This window comes from Maylandia zebra, linkage group LG6 (genome assembly GCF_041146795.1).
Source record: "Maylandia zebra isolate NMK-2024a linkage group LG6, Mzebra_GT3a, whole genome shotgun sequence".
Taxonomy (NCBI): Eukaryota; Metazoa; Chordata; class Actinopteri; order Cichliformes; family Cichlidae; genus Maylandia; species Maylandia zebra.
This window is the reverse complement of record NC_135172.1, coordinates 24,174,050-24,200,704: the sequence shown is the minus strand read 5'-3', so window position 1 is coordinate 24,200,704 and position 26,655 is coordinate 24,174,050. Positions and strand designations below refer to the sequence as shown.

General features: G+C 42.3%; 1 protein-coding gene across 2 annotated transcripts in view; it reads left to right on the top strand.

Moving 5' to 3' along the window:
* Positions 1–777: 777 nt before the first annotated feature.
* Positions 778–26,655, top strand: part of ndst3 (N-deacetylase/N-sulfotransferase (heparan glucosaminyl) 3) — a 48,303-nt gene continuing 22,425 nt past the window's right edge. For both annotated transcript variants that reach the window (XM_004549531.3, XM_004549532.3), the window contains exons 1-6: positions 778–1,202; positions 2,938–4,239; positions 12,990–13,077; positions 15,396–15,550; positions 16,866–17,051; positions 23,435–23,563. In XM_004549531.3, the coding sequence (XP_004549588.3) occupies positions 3,241–4,239; positions 12,990–13,077; positions 15,396–15,550; positions 16,866–17,051; positions 23,435–23,563 (1,557 nt within the window). In that variant the 5' untranslated portion in view covers positions 778–1,202; positions 2,938–3,240. The remainder of the gene's footprint in view (positions 1,203–2,937; positions 4,240–12,989; positions 13,078–15,395; positions 15,551–16,865; positions 17,052–23,434; positions 23,564–26,655) is intronic.

The following is a 26,655-nucleotide window of genomic DNA, read 5'->3' as shown; positions in this document are numbered from 1 at the left end:
CTACTATGTGCACCTTAAAGTTCTTTGCATAAAGTTTCCGGTGAGGCTCTCCTCTCTCTCTAAAGCTGATACATTATCTTTATGCCGTATGCTCTCTGTCGAACACACACTACTACAACAAGCTCCATTGTGATGTGAATGAGGGGCCCACCAGCTCCATGGAGACTTGTGTGAGCTAGAGTGTGTCGCTACAATTAGGTTAAAGAGATTGATGAACTACTAGAATGTAAAAAGGGAACAACTTAAAAAAAAGATTAAAAAAGAAAGAAAGAAACACGAACACTCCCCACCCCACCAATACCCCTCATGGTTGAAAAGCTGTGACTGTTTGATGGACATGTACAAAATCAGTCACGTTGAGGCTGAATCACATGTGGGCAAATATGCATGAGTCAGGGTGCTTTGAATAGTGATTATAAGACATTTCCCGGCACTGGTCATATTCTTTGTGACGCGAACCTGGCTGCAGTCTAAAGCGTTACTCCTTTCTTCTTATTCTTTCATCCTTGAGTACTATAACTTGTCCGATGAGAGCGAGAGAGAGTCGGTAAAAGCGCGCCATTAACTTGCACCGGTGCGTATCGGTGTGTGACATCCCTCATCCAACTAACACCAACTAAAGGGCCGTTGAGCTTTTACCGGGTCCGTGATCGCTGATGCCCGAGAAAAAGGCTGTTTGTGTCAATCAAACCGAGCCCCAACCCACCCCTCCTTCCTTTTCTATCTCCCACCTCCCTCTCTCTCTTTCTCTCTCTCCCTCCCCTAGCTCACCTCCACTCGTGTAGGCGCTCTTAAACCGCGGCGTTTACGCGCGGCAGCCAGTCGTTTACGGGCACCTCTTGCGTCTACGGATATCTACCAGCTAATCTCCACCTTAATAAGATGAGATAAAGGGACAAGTGAGCATAGCTCGCACCGAGAGAGGAGACAGCAGGGGGAGGGAGAGTAAGAGAGAGCGAAGAATGATGAAAGAGGGGAGGAGAGCGGATCATTCCGGCTGGCCGCCCCTACTGCTCTAGTGGAGGGGAGAGAGGGAGAGAGAGGGAGAGAAGGAGAGAGAGAGAGATGGCAAAACGCCTCAGCATCCGAAACACACGGGAGTGGTGCGCCACCGACACCGGAGCTCTGGACTCATCCGAAGCAGCGTTGCACACTCACCACTCCCCTCTCCCCGCACGGCGGTGCCTCGTGGTCGGTTAAAGGTAAGTGGGCGAATCGGTTCTTTAGATAAAGTCCAGCGTGAGAAAGCGGATTGGAAAACTCTTTTATTGCCTGCTGTTAAGTTTGAGTTAGCCTTTTTTCATTCAAGCTGCCTGAATCTGTGGTGCGTGCCACCTGCTTTTTTTTTTAAGAGGTATTGTTGTCTCCGTGGGTCCAACAGACGGAAGACTAAATTTGTGTTTTTTTCTCCCACCCTCTTCAGCCTTCCTAATATAGGTAGAAGAACTACACTGTTAATCTAAAGCTTCTTTTTTGTCTTTCGGATTTTAAAGAAAGGTCGCAGATAAAAATATCATCAGTTATAAACCATCAACAGTTATTTTGTGACAAACACCAAAATTCCCTTCTTTTTTTTAGCTAAAAACTGCAGTTTTGAAAAATTCGAAGCTGCACAAACTTTTTGTTTCATATTAAAATTGACAAAATGTGCAAAGCAAGAGCTGTTTCCTATTGTTTTTCTTACTAACGACAACAGCGCATTAAGTTATTAAAAAAGGGGCGAAAACTTCCACATGAGCCGTCCAACTGTCCATGTTAATCCAATTCCAGCGCCCTCCTGTGGTTCCAACAGTGGGGCACATGCATGCATAGAGTAACAGGTTCAATCAGCTCAACCGTGCTGTTGAGAAACTCACCTGTCCCTAAGTCATAGGCGCTTCTTTATCCGCCTCTTACGCTCTGTTTCTAAGAGTATCCTCCGCATTTTTCACGCGGGTGTAACTTTTGAACACATTTATCAGAGCTACTACTCCTAATTCAAGTCCCAGTTAGGATGACATATATTTTTTTCAAGTAAATCATACAACTATCTTCTTCATGTTGGCGTAGAGATAAAAAGAATACATTTTCACATCATCCCTGTTTCATTTTCTGGTGTTATATTTAAAGCCCCCTTCCTCTGCGACCTTCTTGTTTCTCGTGTTCACTAAAAGCAAGGAAGACAGAAGGGTGGAGAACATGAGGAAAGACTATTGATATTCAAAGAGACAGAAGGAGAGAAGAAGAAGGGTGCAAAATGACAGAACTTGGATTGGAGGATGGGGGGGAGAAAGAGTAAGAGATGCTGTGGGATCTTTTTCTCTCCCTGGCTCCCGGCAAATACATTAAGATGCTAATCCTGGTCTTTTTTGTCTCTTTCTATAATTCATTGCATTTTTTTCCCCTCTCCGCTCTTTTTCTCTGTCTCTCTTATTCTTACGCTTTTCTCCCGCTCTTCATTTCCTCTGTACTGTCATGGACTCCCCCCAGATTAGTGCTCCTGGCTAAAGGATTCCGACTCTAATTTTGTGGTATTTCAGATGATTAGGCTCAGAAATGGGACAGAGGTGCACAGAGTTTGGCACAATTAGATGTATTCTCAGTGGAACTTTATAGGAGTGATTAGTTGAGCCCATATCCACCTCCCTGCACAGCCATATTAACACACAACCAGCTGTTGTTTATTCGCGGGGATTGACTTTTGTGTTGTGTCTGTGCTTTTTTAACTGTGATGTTATTTGTGTGTGTGTGTGTGCCAGAGGTTGGCTAAGCCCTAAGGATGTGAGTTGTTTTCAATCAGCACAGTAGTTACCAGCTGTGCCCTCACATTCCCCAGGGTGGCACAACCAAGGTACACACACACCCGCAAGCAGGCACGCAGAGAACTAATGCATACTATTCAACCTTGCCCGGCAAATTCACTCTTTCTTCTTTTCTCCTTGTCCCCTTTCCCTGCAGATATTAATCATCGCCCACCTCCATCTGCGCACGTGATTCCACTACGAGGACTGGGAGTCGAGCACCTCGGCTACTTTGCTTCAATCAAGACCTTTGTTCCCTGACATCCGGCACAGCTCCCTTATCCGACTGCCATGGTGACATGACACACACCTGAGTGGCTTTGTGGGTTTGCTCCTGTCTCACGCCTAGTCAATCGCTCGGGTTTCCAGAAACGCTCTGTCTCCTGGACTTGCTCGCTAGACTTCAACAAACTACAAAAGACGTCACTTCTTCCTGCGCACGACCCCTCAACAGGTTGCAATGACTGTGGCCGTCCGATTCCGCCGCCATTTACGAAGGCTCTTGCTCTTATTGGCCTCCTGCTGTCTCGTCTCCCTGCTCCTCTCTGCCTATTTTCTCTTTACGAACTCCTCCCCTTCCATGCAGCTCGGACAATCCCCTGAGCCCGCCTGCTCCCAGCCGCTCTCCATGTCCCCGTATCGTCAGCTCCCGTACCCCTATCCTCCCAACCCTCCTCACACACATGTCTACACTGACCAAGTAGTTTTGGTACTGGTGGAGTCCCAGTACTCCCAGCTTGGCCAAGACATTGTAGCTATACTGGAGTCGGCACATTTCCAGTTCCGGATGGAGATTGCTTCAGGAAAGGGCGACCTTCCGCCACTTACAGAAAAGGGCCGTGGACGATTTTCGCTCATCATTTATGAGAATCTGTTAAAGTATGCAAATGCAGACACGTGGAACAGACAGCTGTTGCATCAGTACTGTACTGAGTATAGAGTGGGCATCATCGGTTTCTATCGCTCCACGGAAAACTCCCCATCTACTCTCAAACTGCGAGGACTACCACTGGTGCTTAGGACCAACCAGGCGCTTTGGGACTGTTGTGTGGTCTCTAGTTCACCTCTTCTGCACCTTACCAAACCCGGGACAGATCGAGGACCTTTACCCGGTGAAGACTGGACTTCATTCTCCTCTAATCACTCCACATACCAGGCGGTGCTGCACGCACGGGCTAAGGAGGGTGGAGGCGCAGGCAGCGGTGATAATTCAGGGCCTGGGTTCAGTCAAGGCCTCCAGGCCACAGTGGTACAGGACATGGGACTATACGATGGGGTGAGGAGAGTGCTTTTTGGCCAGGGACTGGCCTACTGGCTCCACAGACTCATCCTGGTGGATGCCATTTCCTACCTCACAGACAGGAAGCTTACTTTGGGTCTGGACCGGCACATACTGGTGGATATAGATGACATTTTTGTGGGGAAAGAAGGGACACGCATGAATGCCAAGGATGTGAAGGTATGATGGTGCTGGGGCATGCGTGTGTGTGTGTGAGATAATGTGAATTAGAGAGAGAAAGATAGGGATAAGGAGGATGAATTCATGTCGGGTCAGTTGAGTTGGATTAGATTTTTCATTCTGGTATCAACTTCTAAAAACAGTAATTGATGGCAGTGCAGCGGTGGAGATAAGGAGATTTTTCCGATTGCACTGTAAGTCACCTCAGCAGAAGATTGTTCCAGGAGAGTATTTTAGAGGATTTTTTTTTTTTTAGCTCGGGCATGAGTGCTCTGAGGAGATATTTGGAGGAGCTTTTGTATGTGTGTAAGGCCCCTGTGTGTTTGTTGTATCAAGTGCATATTTGTTGGGGTACAACGAGAGGGTATTCTCAAATGGAGATTTAGCCAAAAGGGGCCATTTAAAGGAACAAAGATGTGGTGTGAAAGGGGGAAACAGGAGGGGTAAGAGAGAGAGGGGGAGAGAGAGAAAGAGAGGTAGTGAATGAGCCAGTCAAAAGATGAATGGCATTTATTCCTATTTCCCACGTTCCTCCTCTTAGGAAAACTAAAGGAGAGTCAGCCATGCAGCCTGCCTCTCAGGACAGCTATTGTTTCAAAACACACGCTTGCATGAACAAACACACACATACACACACGCGCACACACACACACACACACACATATATATATATATGCAGATAAAGAGCCGTGAACCTAAGTGATGTATGCGTATATATATATGCAGATAAAGAGCCGTGAACCTAAGTGATGTATGCGTGGCAAAGTAAAATATTTCCAAAGACTTAAAATGTTGAGTGAATGTAATATTTATGAGAGAAAAAGTATTTCCTGTTTGCTGGAGGGTGGATAAATCTCCCCAGCAGGAGGAATTTTGTTTGAAATCATTGGTCACATTCTCCCAGTGCGTTCTCGCTCCGAGAGGTTCAAGCAAAATAAATTGTGTTTTGGGGGGTTTTCATGTATAGCAGTGTGTCGGTCCGTGCGACTGTCGGAGGTGTTTGTGTGTGCGTGTCGGGGGAGGACTCTAAGGAAGGTGAGATTTTTGCTGTTATGTGGTTACGTGCATGAGCTAAGAAGAGAAGAGTTTGCTCATCCCCCTGCAGTCACAGGATATATATACGTGATATAGAAATGTGTGTGTGTGTGGTTGGTTGCTTCCTGAATTACTGCTTTAGATTAGAATGTCACTTTCACCTGTCCTGTCAGGCACTGACAAAAAAATGAGGCACCTGTCCGTGGCGGAAATTTGGGCCGGAGATGAGAGGAATGGAGAGGGCTGAAAAAGCAGGAATGCAGTGTGTGGCGAAGTGGAGAGGAATTCCACCCTTGAATATAAAAAAGATGCTTCTATCCAAAAAGGATAAAAGAGTGCATATTCACACATGGTCACACACATGTACCTCCACGCAGCGACACGGGCACACTCTCGCACACATTGCTGAGTGCATTTGCGCGTTCACAAAATGAACACACAAATGCTCCCTAGTTGGAGTTTTCATTTTAAGTCTGCCTGACTCTTCAGCTTTATAGCATAAATATACATGAGGATGAACCAGTGCCATAACAGAAGGGCAGGGAGATGCGCACAGAGTAAGCGATGGAGAGGAGGAGATGGATAGATAGAGAGAGATAGGATCAGGAAAAAAAAGGGAGGGATGCCATTTGAAACACATTACCTCCATATTTCGACTCGTCTCTCTATACTTCAGGATAGTTGGCAATTGCAGACAGGAAAGCTCAAGGAAAAGATCAAAAAGGAAAATAGTTTGAGGGCGGGAGGGGGGAGGTAGAGAAAGTTAGAGCGCTGCGCCCAAGGGAAGAGCTAGAAGCTAACTTTGCATTTTCAGAGAAACAAAATGCTGAAGGGAAATGAGAAATCAGAAGGGAGGAAGTAAGGGAGCAGGAATATGATGATTTGTAGCAGCTGTCCCCTCAGAGATGGACAGCCTCGGGTGAAGTTGTCAGATTACAGTATGAGTAAGGCAACTTACCACATGCACCAGCAGCCACAACATTAAAACCACTGACAAATAAGCGAATAACTTTAATCACGTCGTCACAATGCCGTGTTTTTGCTGGGAAACCTTGGGTGTTGACATTCAGCAGCAGCGGCCTACCCCAGCGGGGGTAAAGTGCACACTGCAAAAAGTGGTCCAGTTAAAAAATGACAAAAAAGAAAAAACACAAAGGTGTTGAGCCAGCCAGCAAAAATCGACAGAGCATCTGCAGAATGAGCCAGAACAATCCCGACTGACAGAGGCAAACCTGCTCTTATGTGTTGAAGCCGTTTTTTTGGAGGCAATATTAGGTGATGTTAGGGCTTTAACATTCATAATGATGTGATCCACCCATTCATTTCCCCTGTTTTCTGCTACGTCTGTCACGGTGCAGAGACAGAGTAGTAAAAGCTGTTGCTTAGATTTCAGATGGGCTCTTAAAAACAAGCCCGTCCCTTCGAGCAGGATGTCACTGAAAAGCTGTTGAAAGGGATGACTCATATTAGATGACCCTGTGCGTAATATACATCTGGCTTTGTGTGAAGGTGACAGCTGAAAAAGATGAAAACTAGCAGAATTCGGCAAAATCATTTTAATCACAAAAGCGAGCTGTCTGCCAAGGTCTGATGGAGATAGCTTTATGGAGTAAAATATGTAAATTGTTGTTGATTCAATTTGGGTCAGAAGTGACCGACTGATGACTGTGATGATATTAAAGGGCGTTTTTATCTCCCGTAATCAAGCGGCTCGAAGGTCTGTCCAAGCATTTTTTTTTTTTCATATTTCATAATGGTTTCATTCAACCATGTGACATCTGACAGATGATATGAAAAAATAAATGAAAGATACCACAATAACTACTTTTGAAGGACAAATACAATCCTCCCCGGTGCTTTGAAGGCAGCTTATGTTCAACATCGCAGCAAAGTATGTAACACGGAATGTTATCGATCAATTAGTGGAACAAGATGTTTGCAGGAGCAGTGCTCGAAATCCCTTTTTACCTCTGCAGAGCCAGCATTCAGTCTCATGTTCTCTCCGAGAGGAGACTGGAGTGAGACAGAGAGAGAGAGACCAATTAAAATGCCACCCTCCTTCTCTCTGCACTCGTCATTAGTCTCACCCCACGAGTTCATCTGGTGACAAACAATACCTACACCCCCCTCCCTTTCTGTCTGCACACAGACTTACACACACAGCTGTATTTCCTCTATTAAAATGATTCACAGGGAGGCACCCCACGGATGACATTTCTCAAAATGAGGAATGATGCCAGTCAAAAGCTCCCATCAATGATACTTGTGCCAGTGGTTGTGTTTTTTAATTCATGCGTGTAGGTTTTCTCCTCTCCTCCGCCTCAGAGTGGTCCTGAGGGAGGTGTCAGATCCTCATCTTCAGATCTCTCTTTATCACCTCCACCTTTCCACCCTTCCACCTCCTCCTCCTCCACACACCTTCCTCCTCGCCTGAGTCATTGATCACTATCTCTGGCCTATCTGTATTCCTCTCTAAGCCTCTCTCTTGACTCCCTTCTCGTTCTCTTCCTCTCCAAGGTGTTTTCTCTAGTGGCATCATCAAGTTTAGAAGAAACACTAGTGTAAACATGCATCTTGCTTGTGGATTCAGATGCCATGACATGCACACTCTTTCAGAACACGGGGCTGCAGTCATCTGAAAAAGATTGTTTTGGATTGTTGTGATTTGCACGGTTGCCTCATGCCAACACAGAACTTTTCTGTGTTGCATAAACTCTCCCCTCATATTCTTATGCGTATATATTCAATTGTCCAGCGCTAGAAATGTCATCATGTCTTAGGAAACTGCCCACAGTTTGCCATGTTTTATGTACCCCCAGTCCACATCTTGCACTTGTAAGAAACAAATAGTTGAGTAAATAAGATTAAATTGTGTTTACGGAAACAGAACCAGGCAATTCTTTTTTGCCATTTTCATGATTTTTTTTTCAATTTAGCGAGTCAAATAGTTGCCACTTTCATGTGGCCTAATAAACCGTAAAGTACCATCTTGTCTGTAAGATTGAATAGAAGGCCCGGTTTTTGCAGCGTTCCCTGACACAGGGCCGAAAACAATGTGCAGCACGCCAGTTTCAAATAAATAAATGAGCTAAAGTCTTTTATTTTAAAATATCCTTATAATCGCTTTGATTTAACCTTAAATTGAAAACAAAAATGGCATTACACAAAATGAGCAATATACAGATTTCAGTGAAGGTTTTTGGCTTAGTTGTCTCTAATTTATTGTGCAATCCAATTTCTAGTTAATCTTTAGACCCAATTAAGTATGATGCACATTTGCAACTTAAGTCAATCAAACTAAGCTCTTTCCATATCCGTTTGCCAGTTTGCCAAATGCTGTTACGTAACTAATGAATTAAAAAAGACATAAACAGTGGATGAAAAATTAAACAACAACAAAAAAATCAGTGCAGAGCCAAGGAGATTCGAGAAAGAGGATTGATTAGGGTCTTTTGTTACAACAGGCACACAAAGCTCTTTGTTTTTGTCTGTGCTACAATCATTTAAAGCACGTACCCTTTAGGTAAATGACAACATTGCAGGTGGGAAAGAAGAAAAAGAAATTATATAGAGGATGCCAGAGGAGAGCGGGATAACGCTTCCAGCATGATGCATCCTGACATCTGCTCTCACTCATCCCCCCGATCAGGGCGAGAGAAATGATCACAGCCAACCCTGCAGAGAACTTTTGCAGATATGCTATTAGGGAAATGAATTTGCAAGATTAAATTGTCTTTATTTAATTATTTTTTAAGACAGTCACCAGTGTTGTAAAGAGTACTGCAAAGAAAGCATTTACCTATTAAAAAAACATATATGCATATATATCTTTATAACTCATTTGGTTTAATTAACAGTTGTTGTCAGTGCTCTAGTTTTACTCCAATTAAACTCTAAGAATGTGGCCGCGGGCCATTATTTTCTCCCACAAAATGAGGCAGGTTTTGCAGTCACTGCAATCACTGAAACTCAAACTCCTTGAGGGGCTGCCAAGTAGAATTTAGCGTGAGTATGGCGATGCCAAAGCAATCACAAGTACCTTGGAAACGTAAATGCAAGTGAATAGATGATTTAGTAAAAATGCTTCAATATAATAGGCTACACTGACTTGAATCTGACAAGTGAGCGTGGAAGTGGAATAGGGACGGGAAGAGTGAGCGAAGGGAAGGCTGGCATTAACTAGTGCGGTTTTCTTTCTGCTCATCAAATAGAGATGCCTGACCCAGTTAAATCTGCTGGTCTAGTGTTAACATTACACGCACATACAGTGTAGGCACAAAGCACTCATGTAGATGAATCAAGAACTTTGACCCGCTTCGTTTTCGCAGAGGAATTAAAACTCGATAAGTGTTCCTCTCTTGTTTGTTGTTTCTCTCGCCTTCGAATTTACTTGTGTGTTAAAAAAAATTCGACTTAAAATAAGTTATTTTATAATTGCTCTTATTATTTTAGATATCCCAGTGAGCCTTAGAGCTGTGGAAAGGAAAAGGAACGGGAGAAAAAGAAGCAGTGCAAATGCAAGAATGACAGAATGGGGATATGGTGAAGAGGTGGTTGCTGTAAAGGGTTTTTGAAAGGCAGTGAGTGCCAGCTGTCCAGATGCCTGTCTACCATCTGTTTGAACTCCAACATCTAGCTGGCAACTCTTCCTCCACACACACATGAAAGTACACGCGCCGACGCACACTACCGCTCGCACATACACAGAAACAACTGGCATCGCTTCTGACACTAGCAGTGTTAGGAAGCAGTGGGATTGGGCACAGAAATTAGGGCTATTGCTCGACCGCTAATCCCAGTGTGTGCGTTTACCTTCATCGCTCGGATTGGAAGGATCTCTCGCGCCCTGCATAGTCCTGCCTCCCAACTCTCACTTTGCCTACCAGAGAGAATCACTTTTGGCCAATTTCAAAACTATTCTCAGGATCCAGCAGACACTCGGGCTCTGTTTTTTTCAGCTCCGCTAAGAAAACCAGCACAAGGAGACGTCTCTGTCCCTCTGAGAGGCAGAATTAAAGGAAGGAAGTGAACTCCCTTTATTATTATTATTTTATTTATTGCTCACCATGTACCCACGCTTCTCCCTGCTCATACCTGCACATACTTTAGTGGTTCATAAACTCTGAGAAGCTGGGTCTAATTTGAAAGCAGTAAACAGCAATCGTTCACCGAGCGCACTGAGTTCTTTTTTTTTGGTTGGTTTTTTTCTGATTAGTGTCTGCTGTGTTTTGTTTTGCTTTGCTATCACCGAGGCATTAACAAAACACTCTGTCTTCTTTGTTTCTTTTCAGCTTTCTTTATTAATTTCCCACCAAAATCTAGCTTTTGAATGGATTTGGAAAGCCACTCGAGAACTGACGCACGGTTGAGAACCCTGTCTCAGTTATTTGTTGCTGGTAAAGGTTTTTTTGTAATTGCCGAGAGTTTTGAAAAGAAAAAAAGAAAAAAACATCACCCTGTCAGTTGCTTCTCTGATGTTTACAATGTGAGAGTTGGCTCCTGAATAGCAGCTTCTTTGATGCAACAATTTGTCAACATCACATTGTCCCTTTCACAGCGCTTCATGTCAGAATAATCCTTTTCAGGAGGACTCAAATTAGAATCCCCAAAAAATGGAACATCAAAAAAAGAGTTTAAAAACACATTCTGTTCACAATTATGCTGCGACACAGTAAAAGTATGTGTCGAGTCAGAAATGGGAGGAAAATATTTAGTGAGACACAGGTTTACCCTTATGCGGGTCTAATCTTTCAGAAGACCTGCATGTAAAGGGTTTCAAAAGCAAAGGAGAAGAGCGATGAGCACTGGTGTTAGTGATTATCCAGCTCTAAAGTTTATCCTTCCACAGATAGGTTCCTTTTTACTTCCCTCTAGATAAGAGAAAACCGTGAGATCCTGAAGTATCTGCACACAAAACTGTCTTTGAGGTCTCTACAGAAGTAAAACACAAGACGAGGACTGGAAGACAGTCGGGTCATCACGCTTCAGTCTCTATCTTACCAGACATGACCCCTTCAGGCCTCCAGAGCAGAGGGATAAAGTCCCAAAAATCCATACGATGAAACAGAGATGCCATGATGCTGACTTTCATAGCCAAACATGCTAAAAGCAGCAAACATTTTCTTTGTGACTCTTCTGTTTCCTCTGTGGATGTTTGGTAACAGAATACAAATGAGACGTTCAAACTAATATACCGCACACTTGGACACACACCTACGCCGAGTCTCACAGTTATCTACACACGCGTTAATAATACATTTTGACCAAGTGCATCAGGCAGTGTAGATTGAGTTACCATGCAAAGCACTCAGCTACAAACTTAATTTAATTCTTAAGTCTTTCTATCCACACGTTGGCTCGCGTGTGCATGTGTGCGTAAGATATAGAGGGTGTCATAGCAGAGTAGACAGGGGATCAGATTAGGGAGTTGTGCACATCTGTCAGCATGCAGCCATCTTCAGCACCATTAGATTAGAGTTAATGAAGACACTCCACGCATGTGTCTGTGTATTTGTTGGTTTGAGAGACACACTCGGGAGGAAATAAGAGAGGGGAAAACGGAGCGCGGGAGTGGGGAAGACTGCCTGGAACCAATTCCTTGCTCTCAGTTCAGCTGTGCTCAGGTCTCGTAAATCACGGAGGGTTCCTGGGGATCGATTAAAAGCGGCATGACAAAGATTGGTAGTGGAGACGTGGAGCTTATAGCCCAACGGAAAGACCCAGCAGACTGAGATATAAAGAGAATTACAAGAGTTTTAAGTATAAACAAAATATTTGCGGGTGCAAATGGCGAGGAAGTGCAACGATAGCAAGAAGAGTGTGAGAGCGCGGGGGAGGGAGCAGGGGTAGAGGGCTATAGAAAGGGAGAGTGAGCGCTCTTTCCTCCATGGTGCTTTATCCTTCCTTTCAAATTAGAGCAGCCCTGTCTCCTGAGAATGTGACATTTTCACGGAGCAAGCGAGGGAGAGATGGAGTTTGAGAGAAGGGTGGGAGGGGTGGAAGACAAATGGGGAAGGGGGGCAGAGAGGCAGCTGCAGGTTCTCACAAGTGGGAAGATGGAAAAATAGAAGGAGAAAGGGAGACAGAGAGAGGCAGCAGGGATATTCAGGGTTTCACTTGGCAATGTTAGGGATGGATGGAAACAGTGATCAGAAGGGAGGAGATTGTGTGTGTGTGTGTGTGTGTGTGTGTGTATTGGGGTGGGGGTATTAGTCCACCCTCCAGAGGCTACTAATGCACTGACCTTCATTAACTTGCATTACTGTCGGTGTGTGTGTGTGTGTGTGTGTGTGCAGAGTGTGCGACTCTCTTTAGTTAACACTCATTACAGAGTCTTTGTTTAAAGGCCAGTAAACTAATGAAGTCATTAAATAAGTGAGGAAAATCCTGATTCGAGCACTGAAACTAGAGATTGCAGAAACTTTAAGTACGGGAACGGAAGACTTGTGCATGTAGAAAACAAAAGAGGAGACTCTAATAATGAGACACAGTGCAAGAGCACATTGGTGACTGCTTCCATTGAGCAGCCATACTGACATGAGCATACGGCCATCCTGGCAGCTGTCGAAGGAACAAGTGCTCACTTAAATATACATCACAGAAACACAAGATCTAAAACCAATTTGTATGTGTAGACTCGCTGGGGAGAAATAAACATATTGCTTTTATTTTGCATCTGTCTATCTGTCTGTCTGACTGTCTGTCTGTGTTTACAGGCTCTCCTTGATACTCAGAAGCAGCTTCGTTCTCAGATCTCCAACTTTACCTTTAATCTGGGCTTCTCTGGGAAGTTCTACCACACAGGTGGGTTTTCTCGTGTTTTTCTATCTAACCTTTGCAAAATAATTTAAATATGATGAATACAAAAAATTATGTGTACATACTTAAGAGAATCAAATAAAATAGAATAGCATAGCCTTTATTGTCGTTGTACATGTACAATGAAATTGTGGGTGCTCCACACCAACTATTCCTCTCCCCACCCAACCGGTCGCGGCAGATGGCCGCTCCTCCCTGAGCCTGTTTCCGCTGGAGGTTTTCTCCTGTTGAAAGGCAGTTTTTCCATACATGAATCAACATGACACAAATACATCTTTATAGTTTAATTAATATTCCACTAAGGTGACTCTAAGAAAGGGAAACTTATTGCAGAGAAGTATAAACTACACTGTTTTGGTACAGTTAGCAGCTGCAATGAACCAATGAATACAAACCCTTTCATCACCATTTTAGGACTTGGACACCAAATAGTTTGGTATTTTTATGATAAGCCTTAGTGACTTTATAAAGAATACTGCAAAAATGTAGGCATAATGTGGAGTAACAAGTGTTCAGTCACAAAGAAGAAATGTGAAGGATTTATTTGAAACTTCAAATGAATGCAAAATGATGCATGTGTAACTATATGCATCAGAACACAGAAAACAGTCTCAGAACATACCACCAAGTACTGTGTAGTCCACTAAAATCACACTACTTACATTTAGCAAACACTTTATTAGGTACGCCTGTTGAACTACTCGCTAATGCAAATATCTAATCAACCAATCATATGTCAGTAACTCAAAGCATTTAGCCATGTAGACATGGTCAAGACAGCCTGCTGAAGTTCAAACTGAGCATCACAATATGGAAGAAAGACAACTGAATGTGGATCTCAGTGCTCCAGGACACCTTTGGGATGTAGTGGAAGGGGAAATTTGAATAAGCAGCTGACAGCATCACGCAGTTGCTGTCGTGTCAGCACGAAGAAAAATCTCTGAGGAATATTTCCAGCGCTTTCCTGAATCTATGACACAAACTATTCTTAAGGCAATAGAGGGTCCAACCCAGTACTAGCAAGGTGTAACTAATAAAGTGACCAGTGGGTGTATTTGTATAGTATATCCTTGTGTCTAATTAGCAGTGACATGGCATGTAGCTGTGGCTATTGAGAACATGTGTTTATTTTTACGAGCACTGACAGTGTGTTGCTGGCCTTGCTCTTTCAAAAATATTTGAAATAAGTTTGAAGTGATTTGATTGAGAACACTAATGCAATACTGGACAGTATTCAGGAAAGTGAGAGATGAAGGGTACTGACACACAAAAGTACACACGGTTTTAACAAGCTGTGGCATTCAAATGAGAACTGCTTCGACACACTAACAAATACTTTTAGCGTTGAAATACGAATATCAGTGAAGCTCGTGTAAAATTACAGCAGTGTGCATAAAAATAATGAGAAAGCCTGATGTCGGTGGGGAAATGCGTTACTGATTTGGGAACTGCGTTAAGAACAGTGAGAATGACGTTTCTGGTGTGAGAGTTGCACCAAAGCGATTTAGAAAAACTGTAATTTTCGAAATTATGGCCATAGTTAGAGACCAACAATCAGAATATGCATTTGGGAATAGCTACCGTATAATTTTCAAGTAGCTGGCATATGACGAATGCACCTCAGTTTCTTAGTTCGATCCACGTATGACAGGTCACACCTGTTTGCAAAGCATCAGGATGGTGACAGGCTTTAGGATGGGACTAACCAACAGAACAGGGTAGCTACATCCATCCTTTACATACAGGAATAACGTGACCCACATGGTTCTAATTATAATTATAGTGTGCATATGTTATCACATCATCACTAAAACCAATATATGTTATTTAATAGCTTTAGATTTAAAGTTGCACAGTAACACATTTAACACATTTATGAGGTTATGACATACTGCATTGGATCCTCCGCTGCCTTCTGGCTCCAAGGACAGTGCTTATTGATTTTCTACTTAAATTGTCTAAATCTGCAGTAAGAGAATGAAGGTGTGGGATTCACTGGAAAAGAAAAATCGAGGTGAGGCCGAACATGATTATAATTAGAAGAAATCTGATGCAGACTAGAACACATCTCCATCGCATCTGTTATTGCTATGGCATCATCTCCATGGTATCGGACTACCATATTTAGTAACACAACCTTAAGACAATTGGGTTGCATAGTGATTCTTATCTAACCCTGCACCAGCAGGAAGCTATGGATAGCACTCATTTGGACGTAATCTGAATCTGCCTGTTGTTGTAAGGTGCTTAATGCTTTATTTCTCCTTTTGCCCTGTTCTGTTTGTGCGTTTTTGTGAGCGTAGGCACAGCAGAGGAGGACGAGGGAGACGATCTGCTACTGAAGTATGTAGATGAGTTCTGGTGGTTCCCCCACATGTGGAGCCACATGCAGCCTCACCTCTTCCACAATGAGTCCTCACTGCTGGAGCAGATGGTCCTCAACAAAGAGTTTGCTCTGGTGAGATGGATGGGCAAGCACGCACACATATTTCTTTCACCGTCTCTGTCAGTGTGGTTTTCGTCTTGTGGGTCCTTGATCATACGAATTTCCCAAGACTGCACTTTTTTCAAGGGCATCTATGTTGACGTGTGGGGCTGAAAATGAAGCCATTGCAAAACTGCAGTTCCTTGCGTGGCCACATGAGGCTGGATTCAAAAGCGAGTCAGTGCCGAAAGATTATTCCCGTGATAAATTGCTCAACTTTAGAGCACATGTAAACATTTTTACAGCCACTTTCAGTCCCTATAGATAATTTCCCTTTTTATGCCAACTTTGCGGGGAATTACATTTTTATAAGTCACCAGTTTGAATTGTTTTCATGCTTAAAATCATGCAATAATATAGGTGTGTCTGGATTTAATAAATTGGAGTCATTAAAAAGTGTATTGGACGTTTTGGTGCCTTTTTCATATTGCGATTTGACATCAAACACGATAACATATGCCATGTAAACTGTGCTATTTTATGTTTGATGATATATTTACAAATGTTTGGGGAGATTACACTTCCTGCTAAACAAATTAGTTGCATATGGGCATGTTTTAACAGACTGAGACTTGGTTGGGGCGCAGCAGCGAAGGAACAATTTTGCTTCCGACAGACAAATAAAATGTAATATCCCTGCTGGGAATGATGCACTTATTTTAAAAGACACCTGAGTCCTATTTAATGTCTCCTGGTTAATCTGAAGCCCTCAAGGTTGAGTGCTTTTTGTTGCTCTGCACTGCTTTATTTTGTCTGCTTTGTTAGTACCTGTGTGTATGTGTTTGTGTTTGTGTGAGCGAGCAAAAAATGATTTGTATGACCGTGCTGGAATTCGTTGTCACACACGCGAGACAACGAGGAGGGGTTGGTTCATGCTGTTGAAGGTGAGCGTGAACATAAAGTCTGATCACTAGCCTCTGCTGTACACACACACACACATGCACACTTCACTCCTTCATCCCCTTTGGCCGCCGATGCTTAGCTTTGACAGTGTGTGTAGGTGTGTGTCAGAGCAAAGGACAACACCATCAGTCTTCGGGATGCACCCGGCAACCATCCACCCTCACACACACGCACACATGCTCGTACAAACTATATATTTTTTTTAATTTCCAACCCGAAGGCCAGCATCATAACAAACACGGTACAAGGCACGTGCTTCATCTGCAAGGTCAGGCTGTTTATGTGCTACAAAGTCCTTTGTTTGGGAGCTGCAAGCATGCCATTATTTCTTTGTTTATGTGTATAAACCTCATTTTTCGTGTCTTTGCACGTCTCCTCTCTCCAGAACCACAACATCCCGGTGGATATGGGCTACGCTGTGGCCCCTCACCACTCGGGTGTCTACCCGGTCCACCTGCAGCTGTATGAGGCTTGGAAACGTGTGTGGAACATTTGGGTCACCAGCACTGAAGAGTACCCCCACCTCAAACCTGCCCGCTACCGTAAGGGCTTCATCCACAACAGCATAATGGTGAGCAGATGACGCAGGCGATCAGCTTCACATTCAGCACATACATGCAAATGCATCCCTCCTTGCTCATGTGGATAAATACACATTGATTAATTGACATATTGCTGCAAATGCATGAAAACCAATTAGGCTCTTCCCATCTACCTGTTAGATATTTATAGCTGAACATGCCTCGTTTTGTGTGCAGCTAAATGCCAACCCCCCTGCTCCAAAAAACAGGCTGTCAAATATCTCATTTCAAAACATGTTTTTTTTTCCTGAAAACATATTTCTGATTATTTCATTATTTTATATTTTCCCTGCTGTTTCTTTCTCCTTTTTTTTTTTTTTTTTTGCTATTTTCATCTTCTCTCAGGCTAGAAGTAGTAGTCATTAAGCTTGTTGTTGCGCAGCTCTGTGTTGTGGCGGGTTCCTCTTTGATAGAAGTCAGAGCTGGTGCTGTGTGCAGACATGTTTTTAATAAAACACTTTGGCCTGGCAGACCATGCATAGATGTGCATTTTCTAGTGCTGTGTGACGCTGCCGATTTTGGTATCGATCCGATACTAAGTAAACACAGGGCCAGGATGGCCAATAACGATACTTTTAACTTATAAAGGCAAGTTATCTAGAGGAGATCAGTGTGTCATAACTTTTGCGATGAATCATCATCAATTTGGAAATTCTGAACATATTTTAATGACCACTAAATTACTGTGATTTTTAATTTCAACAAAAGTACAACAAAACAAATCAAACACATCTTTCAGTTTTTCGTGTATTTTTTAAACTGTAAATGTAAATGTGCACGTCTCTAAAGGAATTTGGTTCGTGTAATAGTCTATAAATAAAACAGATGTGACAGTCAACACAAAAAGGTTCAGATATTTTTCATAGAGCACATTAGAGGTATAGTTTTCATCTTTCAAAAAGTAATTAATTTAACACAATTCAGTTAGAGTTACAACAAAGTATCGATCATATCGTGCTAGCATAGATCCAATACCAGTATTGGTGTCGGTACTATCAATATTTCGATTGATCTGCCCACCTCTAGCATATTCTGACAAAAGCTGGTGAGTCAGGTTGGCCAGATAAAATGATGACTCTTCTCTGAAGATGTTATTCTGTGGGACTGACTCTAGCACTCAAGGCACATTAACAAGTGTCCTTCCCTGCAGATGAAAAAAAATAAAGAAATAAATATTAGATCTCTGACTGGAATTAAAACAACAGATTCTAAATTTGTGGAGCAGCTGAACTTAAAAAAAGCTTAAATCTGTTTGAATGTTTTGCTTTGTGGCTCTGTTCTTTTATCCTGCTTTGAAAAAACCCGCACGACTCCCGTCTGTGTTTAAATAAGTCTTTGCTGAATAGTAAATTGCGTGATGATTGTTTCTTGCGGCCCCCTAAACAAAAAATCAATGATGCTGTGCATGGTGTGTAACCTCTCTGTGTACGCAGAGGTGTATGTGATATGAATTCTTTGACCTTGTCTCACCGCATGCTCAGCTTCACGTTAATTTAACATTTAATGGCTTCCCAGTGCAGTCGACGGGCTGGGCTTTTCTTTAGGTTTATTTTCTATATGTGCAGGATGTACCGCAGACTAAAAAGGTTTGGTAATGAGAGCATTTTTAGCACTTTTATGCTCCAATAAATAATTCATCAGTCGCCATTTGAGACGACAATAGAATAAAACTTTTGTCACCCATTTCACCTAAGCAAATTGCCTTCATCCCTCCCCCTGCCTCCCCCTCTTTTCTTCATTCACTTGTCAGTCAGGCTCTTTGTCAGTGTGCACAACAGTTCCCCTATTGACAAAAGAACCAATCACATCTGACACCAAAATTACCGGTCCGTGTTGTTCTGTCATATAAGGGTCTCGAACAAACAATTTGAACAGACAGCTATGTCAATTTTCTAATCAGTCCCTGAAGTCTACTTTTATTTTCTCATGACAGCATCATAAAAGACATCGACGTAATCCTACTTCCTCTCATTACAATGGCACGCTCACTTTTTGACAGGCTATAATAAGTTATTGTGCGTGATCAATAGTAAGGATTTATGAAAACTTATGAATCAATGAATTCAATAAAGAGAAAAGCAAAACATGAGGGGGAAAAAAGCGGATACATACCTGTTAAACAATTTTACGAAACAACACATCGCAAAGAAAGATGGAAAAGAAGAAAAGCCACAAATAAAATTGTTTGTGTTTTATGTCAGAAGAACTTGAAAAGCTGCTGACAGAAAAACTGAAACAATTTCAGATGCTCAGAAACAAAACAAAGAGATTTCCGTGCTTACAGCTGACAGGAGTGATATCGCTGTCCAAGCGTTGCCTTTGAAACACTTGTTCCTTTTGTCTTTCAAACCTAAGTGAAGGCTGTAATGACACACTTTTGAATAGTGAAACAAACTTGTTTTGTGTTTTCTCAGTTGGAAATATTCATCCACATTGACAGTGGGCAAGGACATATGCAAATTAGATATATTCAGCTGAGCTCAGGCAGGAAATGAAGGGACTGATTTCCTGATCGTGTTGCTTCCACAAAATCAGACCGCGGACCGATGGACTCGCCCGTCACTGCTAAGTACAGACTCTGCATTTACATGTTGGAGGAAATGGTATTTAAAAAAAAACATGTGGTGACATTGCCTCCGGCATCCTACACTAAACGCAGGTCTGTGAATCAGAATAATCTGCCACTGGTGATCTACGAGGTAACCCAAACATGCTGTGACTAAATCACTCCTATAGAAGCCTTCAAAACAATGCACATTAATCGTATAATATATTAAAAAAAGCTCAATTTAACCTCATTAACACTGTGTTTAAAGGAAGTAGTATTATTGGATGTCTTAAAATGTTCATTTTGATGAACTTGCCCAGCTTTTGGTTTTTGGAAAAACACAGTTTAAAAAATTAATCTCGCCTCGAGGTGAATTTATTAGCTGTTCTGAAGCTTTTTTTCATAATGTAAAGTACTTGCATTTACATAGCGCTTTTCTAGCCCTACACCCCACTCAAAGCACTGCAGACTACAAGTCTTTTATCCACAGAAGACTATTCTGTGCATTTAAAGCACTTCCATGGCCATACCTCACGTCCATCCAATCAGCCAGTTTGCCTAACATGCATGTCTTTGGGAGTGTGGGAGGATGCTGGAGTACCCGGAGGTAACCTACTGTACTGGAGGAACATCAAAGCTCCTCACAGAAAGGCTCCAGCCTGGGCTCAAACCGCTGCCCCGACACGCCACCCATGCACCCGTGTCACACGAGCTTCATCAAGATCTTTATTAAGATCAAGTGATGTGACTGAAAGCTACACGACAGCTACTTAGGCGACATTACTGTGGTGACATCAAACTGTGTTTAAAGTGTAACCAGTGTGTTGAAAAGGCCCATCTCTCGCTCCAAGACATTGCACGCTACACTGACTAAATAGCAAAGGGAGGCCAGAAAAAACAAAACAAAATCAGAGCATAGCTCACGGAGGCAGAACAGTTTTTCTGAGAGGCAGCTTGTGTGGTGGTTCATGTGTGTATAAATGTGCACCTCCACGCGAGTTAAAAATGAAGTTTCGAATGAGCTCACCATAAATTAGCTGATGAACTTTAAGATTCTGATGCTTCATCTCGCTTCCCGACCTATTGTCTTGCTATTCTGGGACATCACTCACATCCTTCCCGTTGTCTTTACCTTTCACATTTTTCACTTCCAATTTTTCCCGCAATTTCTGTCGATTAATCTCTTTCTCCTCTGCCGCTCGCTCCATCTTTGTTTGTTCCGAGGAGGACAGGAAGTTGTCTTAAGGCTGTAAAATCGGCATGCGCGTGTGTCTCTGTCAGCAGATTGAGAGCCACCCACTGGACCCACAGTATCAGAACAAATCACACTGAGATATGGGGCTGTGCTGCGTGTGTGTCTGCGTGTTTGTGTGTATGCATGCGCGTGCAGATGTGCAAACATGCATACTTGTGTGTGTGTGTGTGTGTGCATTTCTTTTTAAAATGTACTATATCAGTTTGAGCTATAGCTCTGTGGATAATTGGTTTGGTGAAATAGTGCTGAGTGTCTGTGGCTCTGGTGGCCTTCTCTCTCACTCTCTCCGGTTCCATCTCTCTTTCTCTCTCTCCCTCTTTCTCTTTTTGACTCTGCAGTGTTTTATAGATAAACCAATATCTGTGCTTCCAGCCTTTTACTCTCTATTTCACACAGAGAAGTGCTTCACAAGAAGTTAATGCACTTATTTTGAAAGACCCTTTCTCTTGTCTTGTCTTGTCTTGTCTTGTCTTGTCTTGTCTTGTCTTGTCTTCTCTTCTCTTCTCTTCTCTTCTCTTCTCTTCATTTAATCATTTAATGGACTAATTAAAAGACATTTAGTTTATCAACCATTAAAACCCTCGATCTGGCAACCTCTCATTTTCCCCCATTGTTCCATATCTCCGCAGGAAAATCATTTAAATTAACAGAAATAATGTTTGTTTGCATGAACAGTCTAACTTCTAGTACTTCTTTTGGGGGTGAAAAAAACAGTCTTTACTCAGTTCAGTTTTCTGACGTTTTGGACCAGTTTTTGTATGTAGGTTCCTAGCTACACAGTTTGTACAGGGTGTGGGGTGTTTTTATTATGTATTTTTATGGCCAAAGGTGCACAGTGCACCTGCTTGAGGTGGGGTTAAAAGTAATCTGTTATCATCTCCTCCTGCTTCAGTAAACAGCAAGTTACCAAAATACCAAACAGGTGCAGGTGAGGTGAAAAAAACTGAACAGTGCCTGAGGAAGATTTAACTAATCACCAATGCCTTGTGCTGCACACCTGCATGAAAACAAGGTCTCTGTTGCTTTGGTGAAGACATCTCGGCTGGATAGCACTTTAGGACACACAGCTCAAGCGCACTTGATGCAGGGGGTGGTGTTTCTTTTGACACCATTAATTGGGCTCTGATAAACCTTTTTCACAGTCGGCATGTTGACTTGTCATTACGAGGAAAGTAAAGGTAGAGCTAAGAACCTAATAATAATAATAATAATAATAATAATGGCTCTATTATGGCTACGTTCCAGTTAGCCAGCACGGACAATACCAAAGGGCCTGGAAGTGGAACACCTGAATTGAATAAAACCATTAGTAATTACGCCTTTCCTTTTAATCCTACGCCAAGTCAAAGCGCTAGTTGTGAATAAGGTCTGTTGAACTGCGCAAGACTGTGACTTGAGCCATCTGCAGATGTACGCAGTTAACAATGCCATATGCTGTGTGACACATCAGAATGACCTGCTCAGATGTCTGCATTTTCTGTTTGGATAACGCCACACAGACACACAGCTGCACATTTAATCTTATCATCATTTAATCTTTACATCCGTCACCCGAGTCATTGCTGTTATTTTTTACGCCATCTTTGTACCTGGTTTGTTTGTATGTTGCATTTGAAACGGATGAGTGATCTGTAGTTTAAAAAAGAAGCTCACATAGGACCAGCTGTTGTAGCTTTTCGATTTCAAATCATTGCATCACGTTGGTTTCATATGCCTCTTAAATGGGAATTCCCTCACTTTAACAAGGTGTGATCACAGGAATATTGAGATCACACCATATTACAAAAATATATATATAAAGTGCTTTACGGTTTGATATTGGATAAACTGCTTAAAGAGATGTCATATGAAGATTACAAGTCTGAAAATGAAAACCAGGTCACCAGATGTCTGTAGCTTGCTCCTCATCTGTGCTTGAAGCCAGAGGCTCAAGGCTACATTAGCCTCTACAAAAAATCAGAACTATTTTGCTGTCACTTTTTTCTGATGCTCTGTGAAAACTGTAAGCCCAAATTCACCCATTAGTCATTATTATAGTGGTCAGAGTGAATTCAACATTTTGTAGTTTTTTTTTAACATCAATATAGCCTAAATGCTGCACTAAAGGTATCCAAAACTTCATTGAGAAAAGGTTCACACAACATCTCCACCCAAGATTTGCATGCAAACCTGGAAGTTTTCTATACATTGATTTGGGCGAGTACCCTCCGAAAATATGTATTTAGCACAAAAATGCATTTATTTTTTTTTGACCAGCATTGTTGTGCCATGTTTTCATGGTGCAGTGTTAGTTATATAATTAACAGAATGACCCAAGTAGTGTCAGAGTTTCTTTATTTTGCCAGTAAACTGACTTACACATACATCCAGTTCTCAACATAAAAACCACTGAAAAAGGAGCTGGGAATACTGAACGAGTGAGCCCAGGAGTCTAACAAGGCTAGAGATGTCCCAATGTCATTATTATTGCCATGAATTAGTGCTGGATAATGATATTTGTCTTATTTATTCGCACTTCTGACTTAAAATGAAAATATATCATATGTCTGTGTCTGTGTTTTTGTGTGTAGGTGCTGCCTCGCCAAACGTGTGGCTTGTTTACTCACACCATCTACTATAAGGAATACCCCGGAGGACCAAAAGAACTGGACAAAAGCATCCGTGGGGGAGAGCTGTTTCTCACCGTGCTGCTCAACCCAGTGAGTCAGAGAAAACACGCCCACAATCAAACACACAACTTCTCATGCAAATGGATATAGGGAGGGAAAGACAGCACTTTAGTTAGGTTTTTTTTTCACCTTATAGAACCAACAGGGCTTCCTGCTCTCGCTCTAAAGGTAGCTTCCTCTCTGTCTGGTTCATTCTGTTTTATTTTTGCTGTGTGTGTCTGTCTGTCTCTGTTCCTGTCAGGGGCTGCTTCTCACTGTGGAGCTGTGTTCATCTCCCCACTTTAAATTAGGTCTCACCACAGGGGGGTTGCTGTCTCTCTCACACACACACACACACACACACACGGGCGTGCATGCACGCACACTCCGCGCACGCATCCTCCCCCTCTCACTTACCCCTGCTGTGTATGTCAGCTCAACTCGATTTTGCTTTGAATTAAGGAACAAAATTAGGTTTTGGTGGCAGTTAAGATACTCATCCATGTGCACATCCTCACGAGTGCACGCACTCACACAAGAGAAATTCACAGGAATTGTCCCCAAACAATCTCTTTCTCTCTCCGCCTCTGTCTCAAGCCACACGAGCGTGCACGTGCACAGACGCACACAGTGACGCTCATAGACCAGCAGTAGGCTCTACTGAAGTGTCAGGTAGGGGAGCGCTGAACTAGAGGAGCTGTCAGAACTCACCGAACATCAGAGAGTCAAGTGCAGCTCCGTACAACAACCCAATCTGCCTCTTTTTTTTCTGTCTCTGCACCGCTTTGTCTCCGTCTGTCTTTCTTTTTTCTTGCTCAGGTTTTCTTTCTTCTTTTCTTTTCTTTCCTTCTTTTTGTCTCATTTTCTCTGTTTTTCCTCAGTACTTCCCGTTTTCTTCTTTTAAGCACAAAGTCTGAAGTGTTTTAAAAGGAAATAATGCACGACGTTTCCATTGCAATAATTGCTGCTCTGCTCTCAAATGACACTTAATAGGAATCAGTATGTATTGAGTTCTACATAATTTTTATAATTGCTTTGAATCAGGTAAGTCTCCAGCAAACATGAAGTGTTTTACATTTCCCCTTGCAGCAACAATAGCTTTCTAATAATAGACAAAACTAGGTGGTTGGCACGGAACAAATACTAGAGGGAGCACAATTTTTTCTGTCTAACCAGCATCGTGATTAGGGGCGCTGCTTGTTATGTATTGTTACGATGAGTGAGACAGATTGTATTAATACACTGAGTTAGCAGGAAAAGTGTAGCAGCAGAAAGGGTCACCTGTGGCTCTAAAAGTATGGCCACTTTGAACATGTCACATCAGTCATGTTAATTACATGCTATTTAGCAAGAGCCTGTCTAATTCATGCCATGGCTTAAATTGGAGCCCAATTGATTCAGGACTTTTGGGTTTGATGCTGAGAAATCTTTTCTGTTCTGTGAAGACATCACTCCTCACCTGCATCCACACCTCAATTTGGCTCTATTGTTTCTGTCATGCCCAGTTGTGATGCTACTCTTCTACGTGGTGCAGACATACTGCTGTAAATACTGCAGACTATAGAGTTGGGACTGCTGTACTGGACAAACTATGTGTTGACATCCCCCCGAGCATCTTTTATTGCATTGCTTTCTGTCAAAAGAAAAGGATAGCGGTAAATGCTGGATAATGCAAACAGTGGCACGAGTATGTCTGTGATAAGCCAACATCAGCTGAGTGATATATGGGCTGGCTCCAGCTTATAAATTCGACTTTTCCCTGATATCTGTGAAATTGAACTGCTTAGGAATCTATGATGATGCCAAGAAAGTACCTGGTGCTTGTTTTTATTAGTTTCAGTGTTAGTTTTACTCTTTTTAATTATTATTGAATGGAGGGCATATGTCAGAGGCAAGATTTAGAACAATCAGTGCAGGTATTACAATAGAATAGAATAGAATTCAACTTTATTGTCACTGCACATGTCACAGGTACAGGGCAACGAAATGCAGTTTGCACCCATCCAGAAGTGCTTTAGCCATGATATAGATATATTACAAATATATATAACAATAATATAGATATGTAAGTATATTACAGAAATGGCTCTATTATGGTATGTTATAATGTACACGGTATGAAGTACGTTATGAATATGCTATAACTATAAGTATGTACAGGCTGTAGTGAGTACAAGCTATGTACAGTTTCATAGATCGTCCACAGGCTCCTAGCACAACCTAGGACTCGAATGAAGCCGAGAGGTGACCGGGCCTTTGCATCCGTGGCACCTAGACTCTGGAATAACCTCCCTGTTCATAGTCGTACTGCCGAGTCGATCTAGTCTTTTAAATCACGTCTTAAAACTTATTTTTTTTACTTTGGCTTTTGATTCTGTCTAGTTGGCTGGTCTAGCTTGTTGTGTTGTTACCTATTGTTTGTTGTCCTCTTTTATTGTTTGTTTTAACTGTCTCATGCTTTTACTGACTGTGAAGCACTATGGTCACTATTGTTTTAATATGTGCTATATAAATAAATTTTGATTTGATTTGATTTGATGTACAGGCTATGAACAGGATATAAATATGAAAAACTATAAAGAAATATGAGATAAAAAAAACTATACAGAAATATGAGATAAAAAAACTATACAGAAATATGAGATATACAGCTATACAGAAATGTGAACTATGCACGTTATAAACAGTTGTAGAATTAAAAATGATCGTATTTTACAGAATGATTATTTATACAGAATTATACAGTAGTGCAGTTAAGATAAGTGAGATATGTGGGTAATTTCTACAGAGGCTATATAAAGTGCTAGTGGTTGTGAGTGGTGGTTCAGTCCATGTTATTATTGTGTGTCTGAGGGTACAGTTGTCCATTGTGGGTGTGTGTATGTCCAGTCCGTGTGTTAACGTGGGTCAGATGTCAGATGTCAGGAGGCAGAGTTCAGGAGTCTGACAGCTGTGGGGAAGAAGCTGTTCCGGTACCTGGTGGTGTTAGTCCGGAGGCTCCTGTAGCGCCTCCCAGAGGGAAGGAGGGTGAAGAGTCCATGTGCTGGGTGACTGGGGTCAATGTAAACACAGAACATTAAAAAGCAGTTGACTCACAGGCTTCATCGACATCGCGAGTCTCAATAATCTCGTCCATCAAAGCC